General features: G+C 45.1%; 1 protein-coding gene across 4 annotated transcripts; it reads left to right on the top strand.

Annotated features, from left to right (window-relative positions):
• The first annotated feature begins 158 nt into the window (after positions 1–158).
• mre11a (MRE11 homolog A, double strand break repair nuclease) lies at positions 159–20,981 on the top strand. Of its 4 annotated transcripts, none has more exons than XM_083637412.1 (20): positions 159–221; positions 720–838; positions 1,148–1,280; positions 1,474–1,634; positions 1,743–1,830; positions 2,401–2,542; positions 2,884–2,998; positions 11,248–11,433; positions 11,683–11,854; positions 11,962–12,042; positions 12,428–12,557; positions 12,657–12,757; positions 13,594–13,764; positions 14,171–14,230; positions 14,352–14,526; positions 15,882–16,004; positions 16,242–16,306; positions 16,808–16,878; positions 17,865–17,955; positions 20,501–20,981. In XM_083637412.1, exons 2-20 carry the CDS (start codon positions 819–821, stop codon positions 20,543–20,545), a joined length of 2,130 nt encoding a protein of 709 aa, XP_083493538.1. In that variant the 5' UTR covers positions 159–221; positions 720–818; the 3' UTR covers positions 20,546–20,981. The 4 variants fall into 4 exon arrangements, with proteins under 4 accessions (XP_083493538.1, XP_083493541.1, XP_083493540.1 ...); XM_083637414.1 differs by having other exon boundaries at positions 168–238; positions 756–838; XM_083637413.1 differs by lacking the exon at positions 159–221 and adding an exon at positions 286–318.
• Positions 20,982–21,526: the final 545 nt, after the last annotated feature.

Genomic DNA, 21,526 nt, shown 5'->3' with positions numbered 1-21,526 from the left:
CTATTTAGGAGACCGGAAGTTTTACAAAACGCACCAGATATTCTACCCGGAAATGTAGTTTTTACTCACCCGATAATCTACAGGTTTTAACCGAGATGCACTATCATAAAACTACAATAACAGCAAATGATCTGTTAGGGGCGGGTGCAGCGTTTGCAAGACTTGCCGGGAATTTCATGGCAAGTGCGATAGTTGTGGGATTTTCTAATTTTCCAGAGGAGGTAGGTGATGACGAGTGGTATGCACATCATTTTTTAGCATACATAAATAACGTATTGAATATGTGTGAAAACCAGCCGCTAATGTTAGCTATCGCAGGTACTTGCAGCAAAGAACCGTCTCTACTTGCACTGCAGCCATGCTGATTTAGCTAACTGTGCTAGCCATGATTCGTCACCATCTTTATCCAGTGAAAAGGAAAGTGTAACCACTACTTTACTAGCTAATGACTTATCACAGAGAAAGCTCCAATAGTAATGTAATGTTTGACTCAGCTACATGACCCTGATAACAGACGAAACGTGACTTTATATAGGATATAACGCTAAAGTATATCTAGTAGTAGTAATATCCCTTACTTGCAGTGTTTATGTGATAATCAGTGACGATTTTCGTGTAGATCCATCTTATCGCTTCACTGCAATGTTTGTATAATATTCAAATTCTCTTTCCAAAAGATACGATATTATTATACTCCAGGTTCTCTATTTTTTTTACAGCATGAATCAGGGCTAAAAGAGTGAACCTCTACTCAGCAGGGAACTTTATTGCTGTCAACCTTCCAGGTGTAAAGAGAGCACACACTTCCCCACGCCATCATGTCCTCAGAAAGCACCTTGTAAGTCTTCTCAAATCCTCACCTTGCTGCTATTGTTAACTTGAATGGAGGCAGGTGTTTTTGATCTGTTATGCATGAATTACTTTATCTCAAACAGAAATATGAAAGTGGACCTAATGATGGCACAGATTGTGCTTGTGCAGGTTGCTCATACTTAGAGGTCCAATCCAGATATTTCTCACTTCTCAGTGATTAATGATGTTCATATCCAGATAATCTATAGATAAATCTAAGGAATCGACTGTGTGGTTCCATAGTAATCACCTCATTGGTTATTTTTGCATGACCGTCTGATGCTTCTGTTTCCAGGGACGATGAGGATACCTTTAAGATCCTTATCGCCACAGATATTCACCTTGGGTACATGGAGAAGGATGCTATTCGTGGGAACGACACTTACACAACAATGGATGAGATCCTGAAATGTGCCAAAACAAATCAGGTATATGCTTGTGTGTGTGTGTGTGTGTGTGTGTGTGCGTGTGCGTGTGCGTGTGCGTGTGTGTGTGTGTGTGCGCGTAAATGCTTGTATGTGTGTCAGATGGATGGGTCATGCTCAAAAGTGTGTGTTTCTCTGTCTGATTGCATAGGCTTCCTATCCTACCTCTTCTTCTGCTTTCTTGTTTGCTCTGCAGGTAGATTTCATCCTGCTTGGAGGTGATTTGTTCCATGAGAACAAACCTTCACGGCGCTGCCTCCACACATGTGTCACTATGCTTAGACAATACTGCATGGGAGACTCCCCCGTACGCTTCAACATACTCAGCGACCAGGCTGTCAACTTCAGCACCAGCAAGTCCGTTCCTATCTGTCTGTGAAACGTGTGTGTGTGTGGTCATTCCTGCAGGGATTGTATTCTTGTTGAATGAGTATGTTAATCTAATGTGTGTGTGTGTGTGTTTAGGTTCCCCTGGGTTAACTATCAGGATGAAAACCTCAACATCTCTATTCCTGTATTCAGTGTTCATGGTAACCATGACGACCCAACTGGGGTGAGTTGCTTTCAATGTAAAGAAAAACATTCACTCGTTATATGACTGAATCTTTTTTTTTTCTTCTGATTTCCCCCCCATTTTTTCCCAATTCTACTTGGCCAATTTTCCCCTGCTGCCCTGGTCGCTGCACCCCCTCTGCTGATCTGGGGAGATCCGTAGACTAGCACCATGCTTCCTCCGACACATGTGCAGTTGTCAGCCGCTTCTTTTCACCTGACAGCAGGGAGCTTCACCGGCAGGACGTAGCACGTAGGAGGATCACGCTATTCCCACCACTTCCCTTCCACCCCGAACAGCCCCCCCCCCCCCCGACTGTCCAGAGGAGGCGCTAGTGCAGCGACCACAACCAGGACACATACCCTTAATCCGGCTTCCCACCCGCAGACACAGCCAATCGTGCCTGTATGGACCCCCGACCAAGCCGGAGGTAACACGGGGGCGCGAACCTGCGACCCTCGTGTTGGTAGCAGGGAATCTACCGCTACACTATGATATGACTGAATCTTAATGTGTGTCTACCTGTGCCTACATGTTTGTTTGTGTGTCATGCTCTCTTGTTTCCTCAAGGGTGAAGGTTTGTGTGCGTTGGATCTGCTGAGCTCTTGTGGCCTCGTCAATCACTTCGGTCGCTCCCAGTCAGTGGAGAAAATAGAGATTAGTCCCATCCTCATGCAGAAAGGCAGCACCAAACTGGCCTTATATGGGCTTGGTGAGTGGTGTGTTTGGGTGGAATGATGGCGAGTTGTGTGTGCATGTATGTATAGTCTTGGTGCAGTGTAACCTGTTTGTGCATGTATGTATAGTCTTGGTGCAGTGTAACTTGTGTGTGCATGTATGTACAGTATAGACTTGGTGCAGTGTAACTTGTGTGTGCATGTATGTATAGTCTTGGTGCAGTGTAACTTGTGTGTGCATGTATGTATAGTCTTGGTGCAGTGTAACTTGTGTGTGCATGTATGTATAGTCTTGGTGCAGTGTAACTTGTGTGTGCATGTATGTATAGACTTGGTGCAGTGTAACTTGTGTGTGGATGTGTGTATTGGTGTGCAGGCTCCATCCCTGATGAACGCCTGTACCGGATGTTTGTCAAGAAGCAGGTAACCATGCTTCGGCCCAAAGAAGACCAAGACGAGTGGTTTAACCTCTTCACCATCCACCAGAACAGGTGTGTGTGCACTCAGCTCCTCAGGACCTCAGAAGGTGCAGGCTAAAGGGCGTCTGTCTGATGCAAAGTGCTTGCAGGATGCAGGATGGGACTGGGGAGAGCAGAAGAAACCAACACAACTGGTGTTTTCATGCTACATGTAAGAGGGTACAGACAGCCTGGGTGGCTTTGGCCAGGCAGAGGTCTTGATGCATTGAGATGAATACACCTTTAGAAATACAGTCGTGGGACTTCCGGGTTGGTGATGGTGAAGACAGGCTGCGGGTCTGAGTAGCTCCGCGGTTTGTGACTTAATTTATCATTGATTACAGTAAAACCCTAGATATTTTTCATTTTCCAACCTTGTAAAACGAACATCTAATCGTTTATCACCAGTAAACTTAGTTGGCTTTAGTTGAAAATGAGCCTAGACAAGCCTGGACGGCAACTACGCTCGCAGATTGGCAAAGACGGCCAGGAAATGAATGACGCCGAACAGCATGGTGGCGCCACGGGCTCCAACCAACTAACTTTGAGTGCCTTTACCGAAGCAATAGCTCAAATGAAAACTGATATTTGCGACAAGATGGACAGTGTCGTCGACAGCCTCAGAACCGAAATTGCCCTGGTCCGGGAGGGAGCCCAGACGTCATTCAACAAGCTGCAGGCTACTTTTACAGCACACGAGGCTAGGCTGGTGGATGTGGAAAAATCCGCTGCCTTCTGCGGCAACACCGCCAACGATTTACTCGCCAAGTGTGACAAACTGAGATCCGATGTCACTGTCCTGCAGAATAAATGCGATGACCTGGAGGGCCGGCAGAGACGAAACAACATCCGTGTGCTGGGGGTCCCAGAGGGAGTCGAGGGTCCGCAGCCCACCGAATTCATGGCTGACTTCCTGAAAGAGTTGCTTCAGCTCGAGGATAAACCGGTTCTGGACCGCGCTCACAGGTCTCTGAAAGCCAAGCCCAGGGCTGGGGATCCACCTCGTCCCTTCGTGATCCGTGTCCACTACTTCCAGATCAAGGAGCTCATCCTCCGCAAATCACGGGCTGCTGCTGGCTCACTCAAGTCTCGTGGTGGGAACAAGATTTCTATATTTCCAGACCTGGCCTCGGCGGTCGCGAAGAAGCGTGCAGAGTTTTGGGGAGCCAAGCAGTCTCTCCGGCTGGTTACAGGTGTCAGGTATGGTCTTCTCTTCCCCGCCCGTCTGAGAGTCTCACTGCCCGATGGGAAAGAGCACTACTTTGAGGATCCTGCGAAGGCTGCAGCATTTGCTAAACGCCTGGTCTCTGGACCCGTCCGGGAAGAGGATTAATTTGGATATAGCGTTAACGTTAACGTCAACCCCCCCCCCCCCCCCCCCCGTTGTAACGTTATGGTGGATTTTTCGGCCACTAAAGTGACAGCTCACGATCTTACTGACTGCGCATTTGGCTGACAGAATATGTGCTTTTATTTTATTTTCCTCTCCAGGAGCCCCTTCATTTTATTTAGCTTATAACGCGTGTCAATGGAAATATACGGGATTGTCTGGACACATGGTAATGTACGAACATCTGATATGCTCTCACTACTTGCTTGATTGCTTTGATATCCATAGGCTACAGACCGTGTGCCATGTTATTTTTATGTTCTGGCATAGCCCAGGTCGTTTTCTGAGTTCACATTATGTTATGCCAATTTTGGTTGGAAACTGTGAGGGGTTCCTGAAGGGCTGAAGTACGGCCGCTGATAAACGTTTGATGACGTTACCCCCAATCCCCCCCCCCCGACTTAACGTTATGGCCACACATGGTGACGGCTCACAGACTAGGAGGGAATGCGTATCTGTCGGACATAATCTGTGCTTTTATTTCTATTTTATTTATTTTAAAATTTCCTCATCAGGAGCCTCGGCATCTCATTTAGCCTTCAATGTGTTTCATTGGATAAATGCGGGAGCATAAATGGCTGGACATAATGGTAATGTATGGGCACCCGATTGGCAATCATTATTGGCAGACTGCTTCATTACCCATGCATGCCGTGTGTTACGTTATTTGTCCAGGTTGTTTTTGGGAGCTTATGTCATGCCAATATGGTTGATAATTACGCGGGGCTCATATATGGCTAATGGATATGGTTTCAAAGTGTATCTTGGCTGTGGCTGTTTTCATTGTTGCAGAGCGCTCAAGCGCCACTGGTGGTTAGAGTTGTTAATGCAGTGTTTGCTCTCAGCTGGCTATGAATGGGTCGCCTACCCCATCGTGTGGTGGGATTGCGCTACTACATCTCATGCTGGCTGTGGCTCTGGCTGTTGTCATAGTAAGTCTTCTATGACTTAATGTATGTATGTGTATGGGTATATATATATATATATATATATATTTTTTTTTGGATAGGTTGGAAATGATTCACAAATGTTGAATATTTTGTTTACTGTTTGCATTATATTTTATATAGTCACTCGATTTCGGTGTCTGGTTAGACATGTTGGGTTTGCCTAGGGAAGTGTTAGGCTTTGGGTTACTGCTGCCACCTCGTTTAGTGAGGTGGCTCTGGTTGGGTGGGCAAGGTTTGCTGTTAACTATGGGTACTTTTCTTTTGGTAAATCTATGTTTTTGTAAGTATGTACCTTTTCTTGTTTTTTATTTTTATTTCTATACGTCGTCATGTGTATTTTCCCCCCATTTTGTTTTCACTATTGCACTCAAGGTCAGTAATTTTCATGTCTACAGGATATGTGTTGGTCAGCTCATTCCTCTAAATTCATATCTGTTATTTTCACTCGGTTGGTCCCTCAATCCACTTTATGGCTAACAACCTAGCACCTAGCGGTTCTCTGAGGGTTACCAGCTGGAATGTTAAGGGGTTAAATTCACCTTTAAAGCGTAATAAGGTCCTCTCATATCTCAAGGATTTGGGCACTAGAATTGCATTCCTTCAGGAGACCCACCTCAAACTGGAAGACCATCTTAGAATTAGAAAGAGCTGGGTGGGCCAGTTATATCATTCAACATTTACAAGCAAATCACGGGGGGCTGCAATTCTGGTGCACAAGTCAGTGCCACTCTCCGTCTCCAAGGTCATAGCCGACCCCCTTGGCAACTTTATTATAGTATCGGGCAAGATTAACAAGAACTGTCTCACCTTGGTGAATGTCTATGGTCCGAATTGGGACAATGAGGATTTCTATAAGAAGCTTTTGTTTTCTATACCAGATCTTGGAACACACCAGTTAATTTTGGGCGGCGATTTCAATTGTTGTCTTAATCCATGTCTGGATCGTTCCTCCACTAATACCCCTGCTCTCTCCAAATCTGCCAAGGTCATTCATACATTTATGGATCAATATGCTGTTTCAGACCCATGGCGATTGTTGAACCCCAATGTTAAACAGTATTCTTTCTTTTCCCCTGTCCATAAATCTTTCTCACGAATTGATTTTTTCTTGTTGGACCATAGACTCCTCCCCTCGGTTCAACAATGCTCATATGGCCCTATTGTCATTTCCGATCACGCAGCTGTTTCGGTTGACCTCTCTCTCTCAGGTGGCTTCATGCAGCGATCTCCTTGGCGTTTTAACAATTTATGGCTCTCAGATCCAGCATTTGTTGATTTTGTGAGTGCGCAAATAGATTTTTTCATCTCTTTTAATATTACGCCAGATGTGACTGCCTCTGTGGTCTGGGAGTCCTGCAAGGCATACCTGAGGGGGGTGATCATTTCTTACACTGCGTATCAGAGGAAAAAGGCTGCAGAGGGGAAAGCGGAACTTTCCACGTTAATTTCTGAACTCGAAATCCAGTATTCTTCCTCACCAAGCCCAGACCTCTATACAAAGCTTCTCACTGCTAAAGCCGACTTTAACATCTTGGCATCTAAGCAAGCAGCGGAAATGCTTCAAAGATCTCGACACACTTTTTATGAATTCGGAGACAAACCCGGCAAACTGCTCGCTCATCAGCTTCGTCAGATGTCTGCGTCTCACTTAATCACTCAAATTAACACACCAACTGGTACAACAATTGACCAAGAATTAATCAATAACCAATTCAAGGATTTCTATAGCTCCCTTTATACATCTGAACAATCGTCTGATCCATCGTTATACAGTTCATTTTTTCAATCGCTAAACATTCCTACCATTGACTCTGAGCAGGCGTCTGCCTTAGAACAGCCTTTGACGTGGTCTGAAAGGGGTATTAGGACTGTGGGCGACTTGGTGAAGAGGGACGTTGTGATGTCTTTTGATCAGCTTAGAGAGAAATACGATCTCCCTCAGAATGACCTCTTTAAATATTTTCAAATACGTAGTTTCATCACCTCTGCTACTAAGCTGTATTCTAATGGCTTCTCTATCTCAGCGGTGGAAGGGGTTATTCAAAATCCTGGTAACAGGAAGTTGATCACTAGGTTTTACAGGGCCCTTTCAACTAATGATTACACAGTTCGTGCTAGGTCTCTTTGGGAAGCTGATTTTGGAGAGACTATTCTGGATGATGAGTGGGATGATGTATGGTCGAGCTCTTCGGGTTGTTTATCCACCAACAAAGCCAGGGAAATGCAATTCAGGATTATACACAGGCTTCAAATCACTCCAGTAAAACGTAACAAGTTTAACCCTTCTCTCTCTAAATTCTGTAATAAATGTAAGGTTGCTGAAGGTTCATATTTCCACTGTATTTTTGTTTGCCCTGCTGTTCGTGACTTCTGGGTCAAAGTATGTAGAGAAGTTGATATTATATTCGGGAAAAAAATTGCACTTGGCCCTGTCTCCTGCATCCTGGGACTACATACGGCAGCATTGGGCCTTGTTTCCTCTTCATTGAAGCTGCTAAAAGTACTTTTATATAGTGCAAGAAGATGTGTTCTCCTTCAGTGGATCTCAGACTCAGCCCCAACAGTTTCGCAATGGATTCGGAGTATTATGGAACTTCTCCCTCTGGAAGCTATCGGCTTTTGGCTTAAGGATAGGCCTTTCAAATTCTTCCAAATCTGGATCCCCTTTCTGGACTACATTGGAGAGGATAGGGCTCGGGCCCTCAGGAGTGGTCTCTGTGGACTGGCTTGGTCTGACGTGTGACGTGTGGTGGGCCTTTGTCCATTTGCTGGGTCTGCATACCCCTGCTGTGTTTTTTTTCTGTTTTTTTTTAACCTTCTGCCTGCTGTGTGTGCTCTGTGAGTTTGTTTTTGTTTGTGTGTTTGGTTTTATGTTTTGTTGTTTTTGTGGAGATTGTATGTGTTGTGTTGTGGGTGACTGGGGACAGAGGGCATATTATTTGTTATTGCATTCTTTGATGGCTATTTGCCCCTCTGATGGTTAAAAAATGAATAAACATACTTTAAAAAAAAAAAAAAGAACAGCCTTTTACGGTTGACGAGATTAGTCTTGCCCTGAGGTGTATGCAGAGCGGAAAGTGTCCGGGTCCGGATGGCTTTCCGGTCGAGTTTTATAAGGCCTTCTCCGCGAAGCTAACCCCACTCCTGCTCAACATGTATAGTGAATCGTTTGAATCTGGTCTATTGCCTGCTACACTGCGCCAAGCTTTTATCTCCCTGATACTTAAAAAGGACAAGGATCCTCTTCAATGTGGCAGTTATCGTCCCATTTCCTTACTGGGATGCGATGTTAAGTTGCTGGCAAAGGTGCTGGCTCGGCGATTAGAACATATACTCCCCTCAATTATATCCATAGACCAAACTGGGTTCATTAAGAACAGATCTTCTTATTATAACATCAGACGCTTATTTAATGTACTATATAATCCCTCCTCTTCTAAAACACCAGAGGTAGTCTTGTCATTGGACGCGGAAAAAGCGTTTGACAGAGTGGAGTGGGGTTACCTTTTCGAAACACTGAGAGGATTTGGGTTTGGTGAGAAGTTTATAACTTGGATTAGGTTGTTGTACACCCTACCAACAGCATGTGTACGCACCAATAACAACTATTCAGATTACTTCCCCCTCTGCAGGGGCACAAGACAGGGATGCCCATTATCTCCTTTATTGTTCGCGATAGCGGTGGAAGTATTAGCTATAGCACTGAGATCTAGTGAGTTTGCGGGTATCATGAGAGGTGGAGTGGAGCAAAAGGTGTCTCTTTACGCTGATGATTTGCTGTTGTATGTATCCGACCCTGATAAATCCATCCCTCATGTGCTTACCATCCTTGGAAGTTTTGGTCAAATCTCTGGGTACAAGTTAAATCTAAACAAAAGCGAACTCATGCCGGTTAACTCTTCAGCTAAGACCCTGAATTTCAGTAGATTGCCGTTTAAAATTTCTCATAAAAAATTCACCTATCTTGGAATTTGTGTAACTAATAGTTTTAAGGATTTATTTAAAAATAATTTTGCCCCTCTACTAGCCCGTCTCACTCAGGACTTCCAACGATGGTCACTTCTCCCCCTGTCTTTGGCTGGGCGGATAAATTGTGTTAAGATGAATGTGCTTCCTAGGTTCTTGTACCTTTTTCAATGTATTCCTATTTTTATTGTAAAGTCTTTTTTCCGTAAGTTGGATGGCAGGATTTTGCATTTTATTTGGGGGGGTAGGAACCCAAGAATTCGAAAACAAGTACTGCAGAGACCCAAACTCTCAGGGGGAATGGCTTTACCCAACTTCCAACAGTATTTTTGGGCAGCCAATTTGCGCTCCATCCTACATTGGCAGAATATGGATGATATGGATCCCACTCCTGCGTGGCTATGTATGGAATCTGCTTCCTGCGCTCCAGCCTCATTGGCGGCTCTCTTGTGCTCACCCTCCCTGCCACCATTAGCCAAATTTATTAAGAATATTATGGTGAAGAACAGTATCAAAATCTGGCACCAATTTGCACGTCATCATGGGCTCACCTCCCCCCCCCTGTCATCCCATGTCCGTGCCAACCCGCTTTTCCCTCCCTCTGTACTAGACAAGGCCTACAATCTGTGGCATAGTCAGGGAATTTCCACAATCAGCGATTTATATGTAGATGGCATATTCGCTTCGTTTAATGATTTGGTAAATATATATGAGCTTCCAAAAGCCCATTTCTTCAGGTACCTGCAAGTTCGTGATTTTGTCCGCAAGCATTTTTCAGGGTTTCCTGCCATTCCTTCTGTTTCTCCCATTGATTTGCTTTTACAACAAGATCCAATTCAAAAAGGTGTCATTACACGTTTATATAATGAGATATCCATGCTACAGTCCCCCGAATCCCTCGCATTATGTACAATTTGGTCACAGGAATTGGGAGAAGAATTAGATCATGAGACCTGGGAGGAGATTCTCTACAGAGTTCACCACTCTTCTTTATGTGCCAGACATGGGGTGTTGCAATGTAAGGTGGTCAATAGGGTGCACTGGTCCAAATGTAAGCTGGCGAGGATTTTTCCTGACATTGATCCCACGTGTGATAAATGTCGGCAAGCTCCTGCAGATCTTTGTCATATGTTTTGGCTGTGTCCCTCTCTCTCTTCCTATTGGGAAGCTGTGTTTGATACTTTGTCTAAGGTCACTTCGGTGCCCATTGTGCCATCCCCAATTACTGCACTGTTTGGAGTCCTGCCAGCTGGGATTTTGCCCAAATACTTCTTGGATTTTGTGGCTTTCCTAACTCTTCTAGCGAGGCGATCAATTCTAATGAATTGGAAGGGTCCCTACGCTCCCACTCATTCTCGGTGGGTGGGGGACGTGTTGCATTTTATGCAACTGGAGAAAATTAAGCACACCATACGAGGCTCTCTGCACAAGTACTATAAAATCTGGCAGCCTTTTTCAGAATATATAAAGGGCATCCAAATTATCCCGCCAGCTCCGGACTGATGAACCTCTGGTCCCTTTTTATCTTGTCTGACCCCGATATACAGTATCTGACCTCTGTATAAGCTACTTTACTGACCTCTTTCTATCTTTAATTCTGTCTACCCCCCCCCCCCCCCTTGTTTATCTTATTTGATATTTATTTACTTTTCTCTCTGTATTGTTGTTTTGCTGTAACTGTGAAGTTATGTGTGTTTTGTTGTGATGTATGTGTTTTGTTTGTGTAAACTTGAAAAATCCCATAAATAAATCATATAAAAAAAAAAGAAATACAGTCGTGGTACAGTATGCCTGTTCTTGATCTCTGAATCTTCCACACCTACTGTAGGTGCGTTGCCTTATCTAATCTTACAAAGCCAGTTGCTCAATTTAGGATTTAAATAGTAAATGTTTTAATCTCTGCCTGTATCCTTTTTATTTATTTTTTACAATTTGACATATCTTATATCTTCTCCGTCTTTGTGTGTTTTTTCTAGGAGCAAGCATGGCCCCACTAACTACATCCCGGAGCAGTTTCTGGATGACTTTATTGACCTGGTAGTGTGGGGTCACGAGCACGAGTGTTTGATCGCGCCCACCAGGAATGAACAGCAGCTCTTCTACGTCACACAGCCTGGCAGCTCCGTAGCCACCTCCTTGTCCCCTGGAGAGGCTGTCAAGAAGTACAAATATACACACACACACACACACACACACACACACACACACACACACACACACAGTCACACACACACACACACACACACACACACACACACACACACACACACACACACACACACAGTTGATGGTACAGATGAATTGAGCCACATTTCAGAGTGTGTGTCTACAAGGAAGGTGATGCAATAACCAAGCCAGTTTTGTTCCAGCGATACAGAAATCCCACACTACCTCTGTTTGTGTCAATGCAGGCACATAGGCCTGCTAAGGGTGAAAGGTCGTAAGATGAACCTGCAGAAGATCCCCCTAAAGACGGTGCGTCAGTTCTTCATCGAAGACGTGACGCTGGCTGACCACCAAGGCCTCTTCACACCCGACGAGCCTCTGGCCACAAAGAAGGTGGAGAACTTCTGCTATGCCAAGGTAACACTCCGAGACACCAGCAAACACATACAGTAAGGACTTCTCTCATGTCTGTCGCACAATCAGCTTAAATCTAGTTATCCATTTCTCTCTCTTTCACCCTGTAGGTCGTAGAAATGCTGGAGGAAGCTGAAAGAGATAGACTGGGGAGGCCGCTCACCCCAGAGAAACCTCTGATTCGCATCAGGGTAAGACAGACATGAGCACGCGTACAGTACCTGCACACACCCACATACATACATAGCATACACTGTATGCCCCCCCTAAAAACATGCAAGAAGATCGTCTTCTGACCAGCGGTTGGAAGGAGTTGGCCCCCGGCCGCTTGACTGCAGCTGCCCACCGCTCCTGGCCTGAACCATGGAAGAGGATGAGCCGGGATGGGTCAAACGTGGAGGACAAATTTCACAGCGTCTCCAAAGCGTGCGTGCATGTGTGTGTGTGTGTGCGTGCGTGCGTGCGTACTGGCTGCCGTGCATGTGTGGTGTGTAGTCTGCGATGAAATAAAGACTGGGTTTGCCCGTCAGGTTTCTTCCATTCTAATTCAGCAACGTCTGTCATCTCCTCCCCCAGGTGGACTACAGTGGAGGCTTTGAGCCGTTCAACACGTCTCGCTTCAGTCAGAAGTTTGTGGACCGCGTGGCCAACCCCAAAGACGTCATTCACTTTCTCAGACGGCGTGAGGCCAAGGAGGGCGTCAAAGGTCTCGTCCAGACTAATATATATATACTATACAGCTACTCATTGTTCACTCTTTTGATTTGCTGACATTTTAACGTGTTTCATTCATTGTGCTTTTTAGATGAGATCAATGTCGACTATACCAAGCTGGTAAAAACCACTGCAGTTGAGGCGCTCAGAGTGGAGGACCTGGTTAAACAATACTTTGAAGCAGCCGAACAGGTACACACACACACACACACACACTTAAGGTTGATTTATGGTAGGGCGCTCAACATTTTTGATAAGTGTCTCGACAGAAATAAGAGTCGCACGCCGTTTTTAATTTATACTTTGGAAAAAGGTTTCAGTTGTCTCCATGGCAATGGCGAGCCCAGCCCCTCCCACCCCCTCCTCCCAGAAACGCTGTTTATTCCCTCGACTTCAGTCCAAGGAACAGTTTGTTAGCTGCTGTAATATTTTTGTCCGTTTCTTCCTCTGAGTTCAAATCTCTGTAAAACATCTTGCCCGACTCCTAAATGCTAAATATAACCACGGACCCTCTTATCTGTATCTCCCTGCATCGGTTTTGAGAGACAATAGCTCGCTCCTCTTTTCAGAGAATCTCTCTGCTCCTCCAGACCACTCCGCCCACACCGAGCCCTGACTCCGCCCTTTTTCTGTCGCTAAAGACGTCATACCTGTCGAGAGACCGCTTCAAAAGTGTCGCGCAACGAGGCGCAAGTTTGGCTTAAGTGGTAGTAATGATAATAACTTTATTTTTTGTAGCACCATTCATACATAGAATGTGACTTCAAGTGCTCTACATGAAATACATGATTTGAAACGACAAGCAAAACAAAATCAAGAATACAAGCAACACATAAAGACAGGGTTTGTCCCTCTGGTTTCTTCTTCTTTAAAAGCAAGGCAGGATTGTCTAATAAAATGATATTAAAAAGAAAGTTAAAAACAGGTAAGGATAAGATTTAAAAAAGTAAATATTCTTTTATCCTAATCCTAGCACCTGAACGATCCGTCGATCCTTTTGATCAGTGTGTATGTTCATGTCTTCACAGAAGGTACAGCTGTCCCTGCTGTCCGAGCAGGGCATGGGGAAAGCCATCCAGGAGTTTGTGGACAAAGACGAGAAAGACGCCATCGAGGAGCTGATCACCTACCAGCTGGAGAAGACACAGCGCCACCTCCAGGCCAGAGGACTCTCCACGGAACAGGAGATAGACACAGAGGTAGGAGAGGAGAGGGGGAAGGCAGGAAGAGTTGTCATTTTGTTGTTATAGAGCTTGTGGAGTTGACGTCACACATTGTTCTCAGCATAGAAGTTGTCAGCCATGAATGAGGTGAGCTATAAATCCAGTGCTGTGTCAGTTGTTGCGTGTTTGGTTCTGTTCGTGATTGAGAAAAATGATATCGCCATGTAAGTCAGTGCTGCTGTATCAAGGACTGCTATAGTACTTCACACAATAGTTCAGGGAGAAAACTGGACTATGGATTATGGAATATAGCATTAGCTATGGTTCGCTTCAGGCAGAGATCGTCTCTGCTTGAGGTAACCATCAAAGATGGCGCTCCCCCGTCCCAACATGCTGTGACGTAACTGCAAGCTCTATAAGAATGACATCATTGTCTCTTCAGGTCCGGCGTTACAGAGACTCCAAAAAGAACACAACTGAGGAAGACACGGAAATCAGAGAGGTAAGTAGTGAATGTGCACACATAATCGTTTTTGTTTTAAGATACCTCTACTTCCACTCACTGTCCTCTCTGACTCCACTCTCTCTCACTCTCTTCCTTTCCCTCCCTCCCTGTGTCTCAGGCTTTCGACAGAGCGAAAGCTCACCGTTTGGAGCGAGGTGAACCGGACATAGCAGACGAACTGGCTGAGGTTTCGATGGACTCTGACGAGGGGCCCTCGGCCCCTCCCCCCACGCGAGGCCGAGGGAGGGGCAGCAGAGGGAGGGGTGGTGCCGGTGGCCGGGGGAGGGGCAGAGGTGAGTTATCATGACTGCTAGTGTCGTCAGTACCCAATCAGTTCCAGCTACAGGATCGTTTTGCACATGCACGGGCGGTGGACAACTAGCTACGACAATACCACTTGGACAAAGATGGCCAGCGGAGAGAGAAAAAAAAAGCAAAGAGAGGACCAAGAGATAGACTGTGAATACTAGGGTTTGACCTCTTCTGGTCGGTTGGTCGATTGTTTGGCTGATACGCTCCGGACCAAAGAATTTGGTCGGAAAATCGCTGGTGTTAATTTCATAAGAGAAAATCAATGAATAAGAAAAGCGATCTGGAACGAAGTAATGTGCCGCGGAAGCAACATGGATATTCTACATATTCTGGTTTTCAGACATGTCAAATGCCAACATTTTACTCTGGCGATTGGGTTGCTGTATGATCGGGAGATGTAACCATCCAATGTACAGTGTTTTCGAGGAAAACATGATTATAACATTGTAGTAGGCTACTATATCCACCTTATTTCTAGCTGCCATGATGCCTATGTGAAATATGGGTGCTTCTTCCGGTGTAGTCCTCCCAGACCCCTCCCACCGTTACGTTAGCCCATCTGTAAACGATGTTTCAAAGCTGCAGGCAGGCCGCTGATAAATATCCTGAGTTGTTCAAAGAGCAACAGAAATAGCGGATGTGATCGATAACATTATTACATTCCCTCAAATAAGTCATCAAACGAGTGTTGTGACAAGCAACTTTTTTTCCAGCGTCGGAGTTTTGAGGAAGTTTCCAGCTGCAACAATCAGTCACGTTCTAGACCGGACCTTGCACCCATAATTATTTTACAGCGGGGCATTCAAAAATAAGGTGGATAGGATAATATATTTAAATGTATGTTGATATTGTACATATATTCTGATTTAATACCTGGTAATTACATCTTTATTATCATACTATTACTCCCCCTATTACCATGTTGTTACCGAGTTGTAATGTAAAGTGCTTCCATATTTTCCGTCATATTCCACCTCAAAATCAAACGCACCAAAGAAAACGTCCTTAAAAAAGAAGAAAAATCTGCAATGACATTTGTTTGGATGAACTGCAGCCTACAAATCCTGTTAAATAGAAAGCCACATGCAGTATCAAGTTTGTCCAAGTAGTTGCCGTGGCTACTAGCTAGCGTTTCCAAGATGGCGGACCACTCGCGCATGTGGATCACCGATTCTGTAGCTGGAACCGATTCAGTACCGACAGTCGTCATCTTGAAGTGATGTTAGAATGGCTGTTGGAAATATGTTTGAGTCCACACGGTTCCCCAACAACAGAATTCGAGCGAAGCCATCTTTTTTCAAAGCATATTTTAAATGATATCTATGATATCATCCAGGTGCAGCTGCCGCTGAACCAAAGCCAGCAAGTCGGAGCCGTTCTGCCGCTGAACCAAAGCCAGCAAGTCGGGGCCGTTCCCAGAAATCCTCCGGCCCGACCCAAAGCAGAAGCATCATGGAAGGTAGGGGTGTGTGACTCTGCGTGTTCATGTGTCTGTGGACACGCAATATACACAGCACTGACATGCCAACCCGAGGCTTCGAGGAGAATGCACGGAAATCGTACTGTGATCGAACGATGTGTAAATCTTTTCCTTCCACTCCTCCCCTGCCTCTCCTCTCTCTCCATTTCCTCCTTACTTGCACCGCACCTCCTCCTTGAATCTCTCCCCTTCCATACTTCTGCCTCACGCTTTCAGCGTTCCAAGCTCCATCCCAGAGACCATCTCGGGCCGGAGCCGGCAAGTCCTACACAGAAGATGACGTAAATGAAACGACCACACACACACACACACACACACACACACACACACACACACACACACACACACACACACACAGACACACACACACCTCCTTCTTTCAGCCTGTACTTGAACAGTACCATAGATAGCGCTGAAGCGATAAGTCAATTGACAGAACATTAATTGATTCAAATTTTGATCATCGATTGTTTTAGTCATTTATCAGTAACAAATACCAAACATTTGCTGGGTACAGCTTCACAAATGCGAAGATTTGGTTGTTTTTCTCAGTTTAATTTCATTATAGAATGAATACGTTGGGGTTTTTGGCTGCTGATCACAATAAGCAAGACATTTTAAGACATCACTTTGAGCTCTGCTAAATTGTGATGGGCATTTGTCATTATTTTTCTCACTTTAAACTGATTAATCTATTACATTTTTTTAAATAAAATTCATCATTGGTTGTTAGCCCTACTGTACCGTCCTCCAACCTTCTCTCATGCTTTATTAATCTCCAGATGTTAATTGAGGACTCTGATGACGAATATGTACCGGTACCCACAGTGAAAGCTACGCGACCCACTCCAAGGTATGGTTTGTCTGTCTACGGTCCAGTCTAGTTTCTGAAGTCCGAAAAAGCTAAATCCATACAGACACACCTCCTCCTTAGTCTTCTATTTAAATTATCTGTCCTTCTCTTTCTTACCCTAGACCAGCGCCGTCACCCTCGTGCTCTAAGCTCTGTCCTTCTCTTTCTTACTCTAGACCAGCGCCGTCACCCTCGTGCTCTAAGCTCTGTCCTTCTCTTTCTTACTCTAGACCAGCGCCGTCACCCTCGTGCTCTAAGCTCTGTCCTTCTCTTTCTTACTCTAGACCAGCGCCGTCACCCTCGTGCTCTAAGCTCTGTCCTTCTCTTTCTTACTCTAGACCAGCGCCGTCACCCTCGTGCTCTAAGCTCTGTCCTTCTCTTTCTTAATCTAGACCAGCGCCGTCACCCTCGTGCTCTAAGCTCTGTCCTTCTCTTTCTTACTCTAGACCAGCGCCGTCACCCTCGTGCTCTAAGCTCTGTCCTTCTCTTTCTTACTCTAGACCAGCGCCGTCACCCTCGTGCTCTAAGCTCTGTCCTTCTCTTTCTTACTCTAGACCAGCGCCGTCACCCTCGTGCTCTAAGCTCTGTCCTTCTCTTTCTTACTCTAGACCAGCGCCGTCACCCTCGTGCTCTAAGCTCTGTCCTTCTCTTTCTTACTCTAGACCAGCGCCGTCACCCTCGTGCTCTAAGCTCTGTCCTTCTCTTTCTTACTCTAGACCAGCGCCGTCACCCTCGTGCTCTAAGCTCTGTCCTTCTCTTTCTTACTCTAGACCAGCGCCATCACCCTCGTGCTCTAAGCTCTGTCCTTCTCTTTCTTACTCTAGACCAGCGCCGTCACCCTCGTGCTCTAAGCTCTGTCCTTCTCTTTCTTACTCTAGACCAGCTCCGTCACCCTCGTGCTCTAAGCTCTGTCCTTCTCTTTCTTACTCTAGACCAGCGCCGTCACCCTCGTGCTCTAAGCTCTGTCCTTCTCTTTCTTACTCTAGACCAGCGCCGTCACCCTCGTGCTCTAAGCGTAGCTCCCAGAGCCATGTGGCGTCATTTGGAGGAGTTGATTTTGACGACAGTGACGATGAGGTATGGTGAGGCTGATCTGTGAAAAGAGATGGTCCTATAATGTATAATGTGCGACTACACTGTTGGGATTCAGAGTGTCGGAGTGTCTTTTTCCATTTTTTAACACCCCATAAAGTGAAAAGTGACATGACCTGTTAACACATTCACTGCCAGACGTTTTTTTTTTACTGTAGTTAACTTCTGCCAGAGGGTTTTTTTGAGGATTCTGGCTCATCTTTCAAGACCCGAGGATTCTTTTCTGCTAAGATTTTGTGAACACACAATATCTCAAAAGAACTAATATAATGTGTGCTTTCTCTGTCTAAAAGAGTTAGTTTGTAGAGTTAGTAGTTATGTAAGCATTAGCAGTTGAATACAGCATGGTTTCAGCGTCAGAAAAATTATTCAGAGATAAACGGCTTTTTGTGAAATTCGATAGAACAGTCACTTTAACCATTCATTTTTGGCATCAGTAAGAGTCAGACATCTAAACAATAGTTTTGAACAGTAATTTCCTCCATAACAGCAGGAAACCCCCCTCTGCTTCCAACTCCTCCCTCCGTGTGTGTTCTCCTCCTGCCTCCCTGGCTCTCCAGCGGGCGTGTCACAACGAAGTTGCTGCTGCCTGTTTGCGCGGCCGCTGTTTGAGGAAGTCTGGGTGGACTCGCTCGTTTCGTGGAGTTTTGGTTGAGAGCTTTGATGCGATTCTGGTCATATTTATGCTGCGTGTTTCAAAGTGTGCATCCAATCTATTCTTGGAACCCCCCACCGTTGCCACCGCTGTGCATCAGCGTGAAAGTGAAAGCGTTTTCGCCATCAATTTTACAGTATGAGAACGGCTTCCTCGCGCTTTTCCCTCCAGTTTTGGGTCGCCTCTTTCTACTGTGGAGAGACATGTCGACACTCAGTGGGTCGGTAAAATAGATTATACACATTCAATACCTCCAATTCTGGTGTAGGGGACGTAAAAGGGTTAGATCAACGTCCCACCGTCAAAAAAAAAAAATCGATTCTGAAAACGTGTTAACACGTTGAGTGCCATGGACGAGATATCTCGTCTTACATAATCCAACCGTTGAGTGCCAAAGACGAGATATCTCGTCTTACATAAACATTTTTTTTTTGACGGTGGGACATCAATCAACCCCTTTTACGTCTTCTATATCAATATTGGAGGAAGAGAATGTGTATAATCTATTTTACCGACCACTAAGTGGCGACAGTTCTCTCCAGACAGAGAGAAAGCCAGTCCGCGGGAGAAAGCCATTCTAATTTTCAAGGAAATAGCTGGGCGAAAACTCTTTCGATTTCACACACACACACACACACACACACACACACACACACACACACACACTCGAGTACCTTTGCGCATAAATAAGACCAGAATCGCAAAAGCTTCTTCAAAGCTCTCAGCCGACACCTCAAGAAACGAACGAGCCCGTTTCCAGACTCGCCCGAGAGCCGCCAGCAGCAGCAGCCCAGAGGAGCAGCAGCAGCAGCAGCAGAGCGGAGTAGGCTGCCTCAAGATTGGAAGAAGGGGATCGCGAAGGAATTTCTCTCCCGTGTCTAACCCCCCCCCCCCCCTCGCCTCTCCTCTCCTCTTCCCCGCTCCTGCGATTCCCTTCTATTTTTTTGGGATCTGTGAGGCAACAGAAACTCGCCTGTGACAAAACACTGCAAAGCCACACCTACGGAGGGAGGAGTTTGGAGACACACACACACACACACACACACACACACACACAGACACACACAGACACACACACACACACACAAAACAGTATACAGACTTGCCCAAGGGCACCCATAATCACAGGCACGTGAGGTGGTTCTAAAAATCCATTTATCTCAAAACTCTCTGAAAATCTCTGAAACCATGCTGTACTCAACGGCTAATATCTACATAACTACTAACTCTACAAACTAACTCTTTTAGACAGAGAACGCACACATTCTATTAGTTATTTTTAGATGATTGGTGTTCACGAAGTCTTAACAGAAAAGAATCCTCGGCTCTTGTAAAATGAGCCAGAATCCTCAAAAAAAAACCTGGCACAACTTACCTACAGCATTGAAAAAACGGCTGGCACTCAATGTGTTAACACGTCGTTGGCAGTCAACAGCTGGATTCTGAAAACGTGTTAACACGTCATTGGCAGTGAACGTGTTAAGCAGGATACCTACCTAACCATGGAGGTAAACGCAGACCAAAAAATGATATAGGAAGTACACTTGTCAGAAGATTGTGCACAACCCAGCCCCCAATATATGAATTATGTTTTTGTTTACCCCTCCTGTTAAAGTTCCCATATCATGTAAAACTGGATTTCCCTTGCCTGATTATAAGGGAGTTGAATGTGTAAAATCAAGCGTTTTTGCCCACAATAATCGCAAAAGAAAGAAAAGTCTGGGGGGGGGGGGGGGCACGAAATCTTAGTGGGACTGTCTTCTTTCCATATAAAAGGGTCTTAATTTTTTTCTCTGTTTCTCTGTCAGTGTTTTAATCACTTTAATCACTCTGCCCCCCCCCCCCCCCTCTCTCTCTCTCTCTCTCACAATCCAGGATGATACATTTACAGGAGGCGCCAGCAGTCGTGGACGGAGATAACTATAAGCACATCCATTATACAACAGCCACTCATGTTTGTTCCATGTTTTTGATTGGCTGAAAAGTCATCAATGTTAATTGGTAAGTGAGCTGCAGCAGAATTGTTCTGAAGGGCTCCCCAAGTGCGTGTTTTGATTGACTTGGCACTCGGCTCACTTTACGTTGATATTAAACAATTACATTGGTCAGCTACTGTAGGTTATACTGTACCTATCCGGTCATTCTGCCTGCAATGTCTGTTTTCGTTGAAGGGCTAGGCTGGGATATACTGTAGGAGAGAAGGTCGGGGTGACCCAAGTTATGTTCAGCCTTTGCAACCTCATCTGTTAGCCAACAGCAGAACCTCAGACTGCTGGAGCTCAGCTGCTATGGCAACATTACCCTGTGTTGGGTTTTGTCATTGGGCTGTGTCAGACTCTTATTAGTTATTACTGACAGGAAGTAATAAATAGTTATTTTCTACATACACAGTTGTCTCTTTGTCTCTGTAATGACATTCTGTCCTGTTAAATTATGTGCCAGTACCAGAAGAGCGGGTGCAGGAAAAGGTAATGGACTAATGGGTCATAAAATATATATAATCATGTCATCCTCTGTCTTTACTACATCCTCCCACTTGTCTCTTCTGCACCCAGGTAGAAAATAACCCATCCATCCATCTTCAATTAATCTGTTGATATGATTTTGAAAAGCAGCAGCACAGCCATGCAGACACTTCAAATAAGTTATATTCAAAATCAAAATGTCCTAATCCAGGCTTCCAATGTTTTGTGAAGAACAAATATTTTGTAAAGCCCAAAAAGGTCATTAGTCTGGGTCAAACTGACATAGGTATTTATTTGTATGATCCATAATTCAATCATTTGCTTGACAAGAGGAATTCTGCCCCCTCCTGGGCATGAAGAGCGGTGTAGAATAGGAAGCGTATGGGTTTGGGCCAGGTTGTGCACATGGTGATAAGTTAGGCTGGTAACACTATCA

Source organism: Poromitra crassiceps (assembly GCF_964638095.1).
Source record: "Poromitra crassiceps genome assembly, chromosome: 5".
NCBI lineage: Eukaryota > Metazoa > Chordata > Actinopteri > Beryciformes > Melamphaidae > Poromitra > Poromitra crassiceps.
The sequence above is the reverse complement of the archived record's forward strand: the minus strand, read 5'-3'. Positions and strand labels throughout refer to the sequence as shown.

Coding starts and splice junctions, on each gene's coding strand:
- mre11a (XM_083637412.1), top strand. CDS start 819: ATGTCCTCAGAAAGCACCTT. Junction 12,558..12,656: donor GGCCAAGGAGGGCGTCAAAG/GTCTCGTCCAGA, acceptor TGTGCTTTTTAG/ATGAGATCAATGTCGACTAT. Junction 12,758..13,593: donor ACTTTGAAGCAGCCGAACAG/GTACACACACAC, acceptor ATGTCTTCACAG/AAGGTACAGCTGTCCCTGCT.